We start from the raw sequence: 14,574 nt of genomic DNA, 5'->3' as shown, positions 1-14,574 counted from the left end.
GAATTAATTTTTTACACAATACAATTTATTTCAATAATTTTGCAATCTCAGTCTGGCATTTTTTACATAGTTTACATATCCATCATTTCAATACATACTGAGGATGTTTTTCTTTTTAATCAACATTAAGTATGAGCGGAAAATCCGTTCCGCTCGCGGATTTTGCGAATTTTCGGTAAATTCGCGATCCGCGAACTCCCGCGAATTTACCAAGAATTCGCAAATCCGCGAGCGGCGGATTTTTCCGGGGGCAAAAGTTGAAGCCTGGCCTGTTGTAACTATTTTACGATGGCGCCGGCAAGCTGCCAGCGCCATCCTAAAATAGTTACTAAGTTAGCTTCAACAGGAAGCTCTAATAGATAAAATAAAGCAGGTGCTCGATTTTATCTATTAGAGCTTCCTGTTGAAGCTAATTTAGTAAGTATTTTAGGATGGTGCTGGCAGCTTGCCGGCGCCATCCTAAAATATTTACCATGCCCTTCCTGTGACTCATTCATCAGCCCAAAAACAATAGTGAGCGTCGTCGAGGCAGGTGTGCCTTCTTCACAAATCTACCGTGGAAAATCAGCTGTGATGCTGGATAGAGGCTTTTGCATCCGTGACTTTCACGAGCGCAATACCCGTGCTGTTTCTGTGACCAGGAGCTTATTTCTCTTCATCTGCTGAACTGATCTTTCTCTGACCTTTTATACACACTAGAAGCATGTGTGAACTCGCATGGTAGCCCTGCCCGTTTGGCCCCGCCCACACGCTCGCGGTTTGCACCGTCTTCCCGCCATTCACCCACTATGATGGACAGCTCACTCAAGGGACCCCTGCGCCCTTCGGGGCGATTGCATAGTAACACACACATGGTCGCTCGAACTAGTTGATGCTCAAATTTAGTGACTCATTCATTAGCCCAAAAACAATCGTGAGCGTCGTCGAGGCTGGACAGGTGTGCCTTCTTCCCAACTCTACCGTGGAAAATCAGCTGTGATGCTGGATAGAGGCTTTTGTATCCGTGACTTTCACGAGCGCAATACCTGTGCTGTTTCTGTGACCAGGAGCTTATTTCTCTTCATCTGCTGAACTGATCTTTCTCTGACCTTTTATACACACAAGAAGCATGTGCACTCGCATGGAAGCCCCGCCCCAAATCTGCGGATCCGCAAATCCGCAAAATCCGCGGATTTTGCGGATCCACGATCCGCAAATCCGCAAAATCCGCGGATCGTGGATCCGCAAAATCCGCCCATGCTTAATCAACATCTCAAATTAATGTCAACACAGAATGAGGAAATGGTTCCATACACATCCACCATTTTTCTGGGGTAGGTGGTCTGGCCAATACCCATCAGCCACTGCACGATGTGCGCTTAGCGCATCTCTCGATGGAATTTGATACTGGAGGTTTAAAACTAGGAGATCGAGTCACTGCTTAGCATGCTGGCACGGATGATGTTTTTCAGATGAACTGGCGAGGCGGGGACCTTGACAGTGTAGGTATGGCCTAGCAGAGTGAGTCCTTACTAAAGTAGGAACTAAGGGACATAAGAATGAGGCTAATATGTTCTCCTCTATTACACTTACACATTGTGTGACTACAGGTGCGTCTTGGATCTGTTGACCTATGGGGCACTACTAAGTGTTTCCATATGTATGTAAAAGCATTATATATGTGTATTGTGGTGTATGATGATGAGCATGCGCTTAGGAATACATCCACTGTGTGTATTAGAAGTACTCACTATTTTGACTACCATTTACACTTCCTGGATGGTTTCCGATACCTATACATAGCCTTTCACATGGCTTTTCACAGCATGATATGAATGCTAACTATTAGACGCTAGTTTTCGGAAAGCTATTTTTAAATTTTTATCATGATCAGGAACATATATTGTAGTGTCCCAGGACTTTCCAGGATAACTCTTTATCTCTTCCGAAACGCAGTGAAACAGACACCAAGTAGGTGCATACATTCTTGAACATACATTGAACCCTTTGTTAGCTTCATAATCTCTTTCCCAGTTTGTTATCATACCGGCCAGTGTATACATTAAAGCATTTAACAGCCACTAGTCAGGTATATTTAACCTAAAACGTATCTCCTCCATCTCCTATTTTACTTGATACATTGGTTGAATACCGTTTAGCAGCACACTCTGTTCCACAGCTTAACGGGAAGGAACCCAATGATGAAGCATGCCACCACAGGGCAGCCATGGTGGGTGAGAGATACCTACAAACAGCATTATATACTTTTCTAGTACAGGATGGCTGGCCAGTCCATTTGAGAGGATTGTGTAAACACATTAAGTCTCCTTCAGAAGGGGAGACATAACCAAAATAGAACCTGAGTTGACAGAGGGGGAATCCACTTGGAGTGGAAAGGCAAAAGAGAAAAATATAATAAACTGATTTTAGGGTTCAGGATTAAGTACGCATGTCAATTATCCTTCAGAAGTGGAGAAATAACCAACATAAAGTCAAGGAAGGGGTAATCAACTTGGAGGGTGGTGGACAACAGAGAAAAACACATTAAGAATAGGACAAGACTATGTACATAGTCTAGTGGTGAAAATAAAGAAAATGCCTAAAACAATAGTACCAACAAATATTATAAAGTCCTAATATAATGTTCGATTCCACATTATAACCCAACAGGTCCAAAATAAAACAGAAGTCCGTCTCCCAACCCAAATGTTGTCATGGGTTTAAGGTAAAGTTCCCAGGCTTTCTTCAGAGAGTAGGACCACTTTAATCTTCTTCTTAATCGCAGTACCTAACGTCTTTTTTAGCAAGATTAGGGTAGTTTTGGGGCTGAGGGATTGATAAAAGCAGGGAAAAAAAGGATTAGGGTATGGCAGTGATGGCTGAGTCTAGGAGGATAGGAGGCACGTGATCTTGCAATGCAACACAGCCTGCAATATTTGTACAACCTTGACTGCTCTTCTCATGTTTTCAAGTCTCTCACAGATCCCCATCTACCCAGCTTACAGCTGCCTCTCCAAATGAGCCATGTTACCGTAACAAAGGAAGTAATGGCAAACAAGAGATCTCAGAAGTGTCCAGGGCATAATGTTGCCTGGATCGCACAGAGAACTTCTTGGTGGAAATTCTTTGGGGGTGGAGACCATAAAGGGGTGCAGATTCAGGCCTCAGTTTTTTTCAGGGCTTCTGCACTTGAAGAGGCGGTGGCTTCAAGGAAAGATGAATAATGGTTCTTGGAACACCACTGTTGTTTCTTGTTTCTGTTGTTTCTTGTTTCTGTCAGTGAGGATACCCATCATCAGTTTCCACCTGAAAAGTAGTATCTGAATCAACCAGCCTCCTCCATTGTGTCCTCAGCCTCTGCTCAGAGTCTTTTGTCTTGTCGTTTAAGACACTCTATGGGAGGCTGCATCCTCTCTTTGGGTGTCCTCATCTTCTTTCTTGCTATTGGTGCTATTCGCAAGGGCCGCACTCAGTGGCTAATACCTTTCTCATTTTTTGCCCACGATCCTCTTGTTCCCCACTTCCTTTTTGACTGTGATCTACAAAGGAATATGAGAAAGTAAAAAACTATGAGTGCATAAATCCTCTGATTCATATACTTAACAATAGATACTGTCCGTTATTGTTATTGTCGTGAAGGCAAAATGTGACATTGCTTCCCATGCAAGGTTGATATTTTCCCATGCTTCTTAAACTACTGGGTGACTAATGTCAACAAAGCTACAGGTGTGCAGGTGTAGCACAGTGTTCAACATAAACAAATAAGAGTTTTCCATGTGGGATACCTTGACTTACTCAGATACTGCCACTTATCCTTTTCTCATGATGGCTAACAGCAAGGGAAGAAAGAGTCCGAAAGCTATGTGTGATGACCGATAGATGTGGCATGAATGGTTATTATCAATACAAACTGCCCTAGTAAGAACATGTCATCCTTCATAACGCTAAAGAATCATTATGAAATTCGTGTGTGCTAATGCATTATACCTCTACATTTAATACATATATTTTAGAAACATTAACGCATCAAGACAATAGTTACATTGACAACATACTGTGAGTTCCACATTTTGCATGATACCATGGAAGACAGAAAATATTGATATGACCCAACAATGCTTGGAAGAAGAGTTTCTATATACCATGTTTTACTGCTGTGCTGCCGCTCATGAACCTCCAGCTAAGTTCAACGGTCTGGCCTGTGGTTCAGGTGTGAAGCTGAAAGAACGCCCCCAGCACATTCTCTGCCTTTTTCTGCTTTTTATGTGCACAGCACCAGGTGTCTCCCTAAAGCTTGTTGCCTCCTTGGTTCGACAGGTGTGTTACTCCCACTGCACTGCAGTGCTTGGTTATGTCTGTCCAGATGTCCATGGCTCAGCCAAAAGCCCGGCTTACCATAAAGTTGAGGTCATTTTTGGAGTACCCCTTCCACGATGAGTTCCAATTATTCTAATGAGAAGCTGATGGTTCTCTCATTTCTCTTTAGGCATTTTGGGGGTTCTGGAATAAAAAGGGCATCAGGATGCTGGATGATTCTTCTCTGTTCCAAAAAGGGCTCAGATATGGCCTTACTTTCTCTTCCTGTTTGCAACTTCTTGTTGTTGTATTTATAGGAAAACTCCTCTTTCGGACACAGTTCTTCACCTATTTAGCAGAGGAAGGAAAACTCTGCCTCAACTTCATGGTTCTATGTAATGTTTCATATAAATAAGTAAAGTAAATATGTTTCCAGGTGGAAGTGGTCGAGTGTTGACTTTCAGGGGCGGCTGGTGACATTTGAAAGTGGTGTGGCGTAAACTAATTTGCATATTGCACTGCAGCGAGCGAGCGAGCCGAACCACCTTGCATCCATCCATACATCATTCATGCATCCACCTATCCATCCACCCACCCATCCTGAATCCATACATCATACCAGTCTCGAACCTTGTACTCCAGCACCAATGATACATGATTAATATTAATTGTTTTTAAAACATGTATTTATTCGACACCAATTTCACACCTTTGTCGGAACATCATTTTTATTTGTTTTTTAAAATATCTATTTATTTAACACAAAAGTAAGTCATGTATACATTTTTATGGCTCGATAAGAGGCTCGAACCTGGTTTCCCAGCACCAAAGTCGGCCGCGCTAACCGTCAGACCGCATCTTCTCCCCTTTGGTGTGGCCCTGCAGTTTTGATGGTACATATTCACACCAAAGTCATGTATACATTTTTACAACTTCAAACCAAAATCAGAACATACATATTGAGCCCAAAGTCATGTATACATTTCTACAACTGAACTACACACCAAAATGGGAATCCCTGCTTTCTCCCATGCGAGCTCATTTTGTAATGCTTTGATAGTCACTAAAGAGGGCAGCGTCTGATGCTGCTTGGGAGGCAGAAGCGAGAACCCCCCGCCACTCCCCCCCCCACACACACACACTGTCAATACATCCTGCTATGCACATGCTGCCCCATAAGCAGATGTGGTACCCAGGCACACGCGAAGCAACCAAGTACCTCGTTGTCAAAGACTTAACAGACACAGGCATGAACCACTTGCCCCCAACCAGTAGCAGAAGAAAGGCTTGCCCTCCAGCTTACAATTCAGCACTGCAGCAACTGTTCACTTATGGACATCCAGTGAGCAGACAGTGGTCACGCTTGAAATGGAAAGTGCACATGGTGTGCTACTCTGGACCCGACCGTTCTGGATTGCAATGCATCACAATAGCAGCCCTAAACATGATCACGGTTGCTGTGCGCGTCAAGGCCAAAAACGGGTCAAAAATACCAGAGGATCACATTTTGGGTTATTCAGAGTAGGAGGTGCCCACTTGCAGAGCCATGTAGGGAACCTTTACCCGGGCTATGTATTGACCAGCCAATCCTGGCGCTGTATGCAGCGCCAGGATTGGCTGGGGGGGCACCAAGACTCCTCGCCCAGTCGCCCTGTGTAACCCCGGGGGCTGCGGCCCGCCCCCTGGTCCTCTCTCTAAGGGGGAATTCACAGGAAAACGATCTGCGCATACGCGGGCATTTTTGTGCCCAAAAATACACTTGCGCAGCTGTAGCAGGCCCATCCTCCCCCCCCCCCAACCCCCCCACCCCCTGCGCACTCCCGGAAAGTCGGGTGTCTCCCGGTTTCCCGGCCAGCAGATAGCGCGATTTTTTAAAATATTTGTATTGGGCTTTTAGTGACGACGCAGTAGGTCCATGGGGCTTAGTGGGGCTACGCCCCTACGCCCCAATGGACGCACCACGCCTCTGTGTGATGGACCATGTGTGGTGTGTAACTTACTCCAAAGCTTGACTGGATCAGATTTCCGTCCGTTGGGGCAGTAATACTACTGGAGTAGATATGGTGTACTTTTGGTGAATAGTAACTGTCTCATTTGTAGGTGTGTTGTTATGTGTGTAAGCCCCTTCCTTTTCTTTCCCTACCTTGTAGTAGATATTGTCAAGGTTACAGCCACTCCCCCTTACCCTTCCTACAATCACACCAAAAACATATATCTATGTGCACAGAGTTCACCGCATTTGGGGTGGAGAACTTAATATATTAGAGACAGGAGAGACTTGCGTAGAAAACTACACCTGTCCGTTTGTGAACAGCATGTGTGAGCATGTAAAGTAGTACTACACAAGCACTACTTTACATATGCAAAAAAGCTGTCATGAAGAGGCCCTGTGATCTAGGAGTACCTAATAATCTAGTATGGTGATGGCTCCTGAACAAAGGCAGTTAGGCAGCGGGGCCTAGAATCTTAGCACAACAAAAGTTTCTTTCAACATGCCAAGAAGAATGTACAAGATTACCAATTGGAAGGTTGCTTCCAGCACTATAGCTGTGAGTCTACAATTTGAAATTGCATGCAGAGTGAGTTTACCAGTTTTGCAGATGCTCATTTCCATTCCTAGTGGTCCTGCTTCTGATAGATTCTTAACTTTCTGATATATACTTGAACTTTTATTTTTACAGGATGAAAGCCTCTCAAAATGTCGGAATTGTGTTTGTACTGCTTCTATGCATGAAAGCCAGCTCTACAACAGGTAGGATTAGTTGTGTGTGCATAATTCTATTTATACCTCATTCTTCATATGAAAAATATAAAGCATTGAGCAGATCTTATTCACTAAAAGTGGGAATCCATGTTTGGGCAGCTCATGCACACTTTTTGTAGAGTGCGCATATTAGTAGAGCTTCTTGGTGCTAAGTCCAAAAAGAAAGTGAAAAAAATTAAGAAAAGTGTAGATTATTGGTTAAAACGTTGTTAGATGTTATCTGAAAATTGCAATGGAGGGTTGAAGCTGCCGGTATAACGGAAGAGAATTCAAAAGGCTGCTAGACACCACAGAAACAGGTTTATCACAGGAGTAAGCTCGTCAAGAGGAGAGACTGGGAAGAAAAGACTGATTTGTACTTCTTAAAGAATTAAAATTAACATACCAGCAACATGTAGACGCCAGAAATGGCAGAGGGAGATGGTAGGCTGATTTATTAACAATTGTTAGAGATTGCTGACAGCTGTCAGGAGATATGTGTTCCCATGAAAGCAAGCTATAGGCTATATAGATTTATGTAAGAATAACAACAGTAAAAATATTGTGGTAGCAGAATATTGTGTAAAATACATTGAGGAAAAAATATTGAAAAGGTAAGTTCATTTAGATAAGCATCTATTTCCTATTCTTACCTCTCCGTCTATGTACTTTGATGATCTATGTATTGCCTAGGCACGCATATGTGGAGTTAAGTAAAGTAAATCTATACAAACTCACTCTCAATATTTTTGTGCTTGATATTTTTGACACAATATTCTGGAGTCAATATTGAGATGGAATATCGGTTGCACATCATATCAGCTGCATACAAATATGGGATCATACAGGCAATTCCAAGTAAATGCTGTTATAATCATTTAACCAAAATTGGATGAAGGCATGAATAACGTGTGTGCACCTGCGAGTTTAAGAAGGGAAAAATACGATGAAGAATTTGTAGATGGAAAAATCAAGACCTAGTTACTAAGTAAATCTAGGCATTGAAATAGATTTAATTCGAAATTATGGCTATATTATGCATAGCTTTAACTGGGCTAAGCTTGGGGTTCAAGGATATGGCCATTCAAAGGCCTTTCATTATGGAAAGGAAGCCGCGGTTAATAGTACCTTAGTTTAAAAGTTGGAGGACATCCACCATTTTACCACGGCAAGACAAGCTATGAGGTGAACTGTATAGGAATCAAGTTCGGGTAGGTTGAAAAATACTTGAGTGTTACTTGCAATCATAGAGAATTTGGCAGCAAGGGTGTGCAGCAGATAAGACAGAATATATGAATATTGAAAAGAAGGGTTGAAAGAAAAGCACCTTGTGGTACACTGTAAGTCATTGATACCCACTGTTAGGTGATTGAGGGAATGAGAGAATTGCTTGGGCTGTCATTCACTGCATTCTCTCAAATCACAATCTACAGCACCAGAAGGCAAACAAGACAAGTTAGTCCAGACTAGACTAGGGTGCTCACCAAGGGAAATTATCCATATATTAAGGACCCTAATATCCTATGTGTCTCACTACAGAACAGAACTTGAGTATTACATAAAATTGTGGGACTTGGCCTCTCACACCACCTTGGATGTCAGGCTTCATCATTGGCCCACCACATTTGCCAGAGAAAAATATAGGGTGGATGGACCCCCCTGATTTTACTGAGTGTACTTATTTAGTTCTGCGGGGTACCTGATCCAGTGTGTAGATACAAATCTCAGACTCCTTCCTAAGGTTTTCTATAAAAGTTCAGGAGGGCCAATTAGATAGCTAAAATTGAACTGTGATGTCAGAACAGGAATACTAACCACCCTAATGCATCACAATTCAATTTTAAAGCTATATTTTTTCTAGTTAAATATAGCTTGTTACGCATCAACTTTTCAAGTTACAGTAGGGCTTATGTAGGCTGTACTATTTTCAGTGTTTTACTTGGGTGGTGTTTTCTCAGTGAATTACAAACCTTTTAAAATCATGGCTTCTTAGTATTTATTCGTTTAGCTAACACACTAAATAGACAAAAACTGTGTTTTTTCAGTGTTTACAAAACATGTTGTTTTAATGTAGTGTATGTTATGAAGTGTATATAATTCATTTAAAGGAGAAGTAATTCGATGTGTCTCTAGTGGACCTCTATTAGATGGTTTTAAGAAAATAAAAGTCTGTGCATTGGATGCACACTCACATCGAACCACCCTCTCTTCTACTCACCCAGTCAGGACTCTCTCTGGTTTGCAGTACCATTAATGGTCTTTACAAGTAATAGTGCTATATTGACATGTTGTAATAAACACATTTCTGAACCCAGTTTGTGCTCATTCAACTATGCCTTACAGTGTTTTATGACATTTTAGGGGCGGTCAACCCTGCCAACACCATAATACCATGTGAAACCTTTAAAAGTTTGAAGTACACCAAATTAATTTATAACCCTGCATAAAAAGGCACTCGAAACTTGATGCTTTAAGCTCTTTGCTTGACAACATTAAGTTGGAGCTGCTGTTGGACACAAGTAGTTGTCAAATGTCCCCATTGCAAAGTCCTTACTTTAAGACAGGCCTAACCATTTACAAGATATTACATTGCCTTCTGGGACCTGACATTTTGATGTGAACATTGTAACTATGGACTCAAAAATCCCACCAGTGAACTTTCGTTGTGTAAAAAGCCAGGATTAGCTAAAGGCATCATACAAACTGTGAGGCAACTTGTCGCTATATATTTTGTTGGTATGTTGAAAGTCTTGTATCATGTTTTTGGCTCTAACCTGTATGCATTGTGACAGTACTCTTTCCACAGCTACCTACTGCTATGCCTAATATTGAATGTTTAAAATCTTTGGTGTTTGGCATTTAGCAAACACAAGGAGATGATTAATGGAGCACTGAAACTTTTCAGACACTCACCCCAGTCACAGATCTGAATTGAATCAGTTGGCAGGGTATCTGAATAGAATAAATTGGCAGGGTATGCCCAGACGTGGGTCGCTTGCTCACTTTGCCACTGGATTCAAGCTAGCCTGGCTGATGAGGGCTGTTAGCCTGAAACCAGTCCCAGGATACTTCTTTCCGGTCCAGGGAGGACCTGGCCTGACAGTTCAGGCTGGACTGTTCCCACTAGGCACAGGGTCAAGACTGATTTGCATATGGCTGGGTTCAAACTGGAATGGCATGGTGAGCAAAAAAACGATGGATTTAGGCCTGGATCTCTGTACTGGGGTGAATGTATGACATCCTTCTACATTCTGTCCATCAAGTGTTGTTTTTGCATTTTTCACCCAGAGTGGGACGGGTATGCCACATGTGCGTCCCCTGCCCTCCATGCCACTGGAGTCAAGCTATCATGGCTGATGAGGGGTGAAACCCATTTGCAATGTCCTAGGATGCTTGTTTCCAGTCCAAGGCAGACCTGGCTGGCAGTTCTGGCTGTACTGTTCCAATTGGGCACAGGGTCAAAAATGATTTGCATATGGCTGGGTTCAAACTGGAATGGCATGGTGAGCAAAAAAGACAATGGATTTTGGCACAGATCTCTGTACTGGGGTGAATGTATGATATTGTTCTACATTCTATCTCTCAATTGTTGTTTTTGCATTTGTCACCCCAAGTGGGACGGGTATGCCTAGATGTGGGTACCATGCTCTCCATGCCACTGGAGCCAAGCGATTCTGGATGATGAGGGGTGAAACTCTGAAACCGGTCCTAGGATGCTTGTTTCCAGTCCAGGGAGGATCTGGCCTGGCAGTTCGGGTTGGACTGTTCCTATTGGGCACAGGGTTAAGACTGATTTGCATTTGGCTGAGTTCAAACTGGAATGGCAAGGTGAGCAAAAAGACTATGGATTTAGGCCAAGATCTCTGTACTGGGGTGAATGTATGACATTGTTCTACATTCTGTCCATCAATTGTTGTTTTTGCATTTGTGAACCGGAGTGGGACAGGTATGCCCAGACGTGGGACTTGTGCTCTTCATGCCACCGGAGTCAAGCTATCCTGGCTGATGAGGGGTGAAACCTAGAAACCGGTCCTAGGATGCTTGTTTCCAGTCCAGGGGAGACCTGACCTGGCAGTTCGGGCTGGATTGTTCGCATTTGACACAGGGTCAAGATTTATTTGCATATGGCTGGGTTCAAACTGGAATGGCATGGTGAGCAAAACAATGATGGATTTATGCCCAGATCTCTGTACTGGGGTGAATGTATGACTTTGTTCCACATTCTGTCCATCAATTGTTGTTTTTGTGTTTGTCATTTATCCTGCCAATGATATTTGCTTCATAGAAAAGGGGGCTGATCTATTTAAAAGCATAATACATTTAGTGTTTGTGGCTAAATGTGATAGTACATATTGGTCAGTTATTGTAGGTGTAAACCTTACACATGATAGCCTAGATGCATGATACAGATGGAATACAAATCAAATTCCTTTATGTAAAGGGACTCAAAAAAACAAATGGTCTTCGTGAAAAGTTATACAAATATTCCAAGTAAATCTTAACAGTCCTAATTTTTCTGTGCACCATAGTACCTCTCTTTTTCAAAAAAAAAAGAAGTTATGCATTTATGTACACTTCTATGGGGAGGAAATGATCCACAAAACTTGTTTTTTTACAGCTACCTTTAGTGTGAAAAAACATGATTATTTTATCCTCTTCTTGTAAGATTTCTCCCTGACAGCCACGTGGGATGATTTAAGGCTCAGAGTATGACCGTCACCTTTGTAGGTTGGGTCTTTGGCATAGCTTTAGCTGTGTCACCAGATTATTTATTCCCCCTCAAAAAAGAGTGCATTTGGTCGTAAAGCTTCATCAATTGGTCTGTTAATTTTCTATTCATATTTCCCCCCCTGCCCTCTTCCACAGCATACACCATGGGGCACTGGATTAGCCTAGTGTACCCCTTCTCTTTCAATGATTGTAAAAAGTGTGTTCACATTACTCACATCCAACTAAAAAAGTATCCTTCTCTGAAGTTGCAAAACCAGTTCAAAGTGTGATTTTCTAAATCAATTATTTTTATATTAAATGTTAATACCAACAATTATTTTTTGCCTGCTCTCTAATGTTGTAGAGTGTTTAAGTGAAAATGTACATTGTAACTGCCTCCTTCACAAATAATAATATTAAAATGGCACAACTAAAAGGTTTGCTTAAAAACACTTCACTGGTAAAAAATCAGCTGCCTCAGTGAATATTTTTAAAGGTACATTTTTGATTGAGAGGAAAAGGTAGCCACCTTTATCTAATGGCATATTTTCTTTTGACTTTTTTGTGAGTTTTGCTGACAATTAAACAAGGCAAGCAATTTTGTCTTTGCTAATAATTGTTCTCCACATGCAGTACACATGGAAACAAGCAGAAACAGTAGAAAGTTCAGCACCACAGTTGACCAACCACTGATACTGCAACACCCTCCTGTAGAGACAATAGAGATAGGGAGTTCAATTAAAAACCCACAGGGGTTACTAGAGAACCACCTGGCCCAATGACCACAGTCTAAGGAGGTTCCTGCCTTTAGAGAAGGGATTCTCCAACAGAATACATCTTAAAACATGAGACCTACAAGATTATATCTCAGTCCCATCATATCTTGCTATCTGCTGGTGAGTGAAAAAGCATAAGGTAGTGATGAGAATTGCCGCACACAACATTCCTCAAACACGACATCCTGTTCAAAATGCTAGCAGTGCTTGAATCTCAGCAGCTGGTGGCAGTCTTATAACACTATAGTTGAAGAAAGGAGATGCATTTGCCACAGAGCTACTTACTGGGGACTACGACTACGACTGACCTACAGACATGGGCGTCCGCAGGGGAGGGCAAGGGGCGGGCACTTGCCCCCCCCTGGAACACCGGTCCGTCACTGTTGACAGCCCCCACAGTGGTGTTTGTCTGCAGGGCCGTCAATTTTAAAAGCGTGAGAAAGCGCTTAATGACGGTCCTGCTTGATGAGCAGGAAAACTGCTGCTGATGGGCAAGAGAGAAGGTCCGGGCCTGGTGCTCCCACAGCTTGAAGCAGAGGCGCACCTAGAGTCAAATTTCGGGAGGGGGGGGTTCACATTTTTCAAGCTAAGGAAGAGTGGAGCTGCAGCCAGGGGCCCTAGGAAGGAGTGAAAACCATCAAAGCCTCATTAACGCCGGCACCGAATTACACAATTCGCCCAGAGATGCAATTGGTGTGTCTGCCTGTTTTTTGCGAGATCAATTGGAAAGTCCTTCTGCGCACTCGTGATTTATTCGTACTCAAGCTATATTCCTTTCTTTTGTTGGTGCTACTACATCCTGGTACCAGGGGCCTCATTTATGAAAAGTGACGCATCGCTGCGTGAAAACAGTGATGCGTCACTTTTCACTGCGCACTCCTTGCGTCACCAATGATGCGTCATATTTAATGTATGACGCATCATGTCGCAAGGACTTACAGATACGTCAGTATTTCTGACGCATCAGTAAGCGCAAAAGTGACGCATTGCTGGAGTTTGTCACAAAATGTGACGCAACTCCTGCAATGCGCCCTTTCACATTGGGAAAGCCCCATGTGAAAGGGCTTGCGTCAGTCTTACGCCTGCTGTGAGGCAGGCGCAAGATTTTGACGCAACAGCGTCCTAAAAGTGACGCAGTGAAATCTCATAGATTTAACTGCGTCACTATTAAGAGGCTTTTTGCGGGGGAACGCCCCATCTGCATACATTATACCTGACGCAGGTATAATGTGGCGCAGGGGTTTAAAAAGTGACGCATCTACCTAGATGCGTCATTTTTTAAATATGGCGCAACAAGGCGCATTTTGTATGCCGCTGGTGCGTCACAAAAAGTGACGCACCGGCGGCACAAAACTGACGCAAGGCCTCATAAATAAGGGCCCTAGTCTTTAGGTGTCCTTTCATATACCATATCGTGTGTGGTGCAGACACTTCTGTTCCGATGGATGTGTGCACTTTTCAGCGAACATTAAAGTTACATCAATTACTTTTCCAAGGTAATAATCCGTTTTAACTCTTTTTCAGTTGTCAACAAAATATTTTAATTCATATTTTGGTTTCCATTGTTAACTGTTGTTATAAGTTTTTTAATATATCCATTATTTCTAAACTAAAATAATGGATATATTAAAAAACGTATAACAACAGTTAACAATGGAAACCAAAATATGAATTAAAATATTTTGTTGACAATTGAAAAAGAGTTAAAACTGAACACAAGTGTCTGCACCACACACAATATGCCTGTTTTTTGCACCATAAGAAGTATTACAGAAGGGTCTGCAGATGGGATGGATTAAAGAGTTTACGCCTTGAGCTCCAAAGGGGCAGTCCCTCATGTTCATCGAGTGTAGCCCCTGGACCACTGTCTGTACTCACTGTCGCCTGACATGATTCCCGGAGGGAAAGCTGCCCCACAGAGACAACTTTTCTTTTCTGAATCATGTACCAACTGCAGCTCAGTGTTGGTATCAGATCAACGATTTGCGACTGCCATTGCGTTTGAAAACCATTGATATATGTCATTGTAAATTGCAATTTGAAGATAGCACCCTTTCCACTGCCCCTCCA

At 42.5% G+C, this 14,574-nt stretch overlaps 1 protein-coding gene across 2 annotated transcripts in view; it reads left to right on the top strand.

The window, feature by feature from the left end:
- The window catches only part of LOC147750877 (uncharacterized), a 118,172-nt gene that overhangs the window by 39,071 nt on the left and 64,527 nt on the right, over positions 1–14,574 (top strand). For both annotated transcript variants that reach the window (XM_086918392.1, XM_086918383.1), the window contains exon 2: positions 6,957–7,027. In XM_086918392.1, coding sequence (XP_086774518.1) covers positions 6,958–7,027 — 70 coding nt within the window. In that variant the 5' untranslated portion in view covers position 6,957. The remainder of the gene's footprint in view (positions 1–6,956; positions 7,028–14,574) is intronic.

Source organism: Lissotriton vulgaris, chromosome 1_1 (genome assembly GCF_964263255.1).
Source record: "Lissotriton vulgaris chromosome 1_1, aLisVul1.2, whole genome shotgun sequence".
In the NCBI taxonomy this organism is placed as follows: Eukaryota; Metazoa; Chordata; class Amphibia; order Caudata; family Salamandridae; genus Lissotriton; species Lissotriton vulgaris.
Note: the sequence above shows the minus strand (reverse complement) of the source record. Positions and strands in the feature narration are given on the sequence as shown.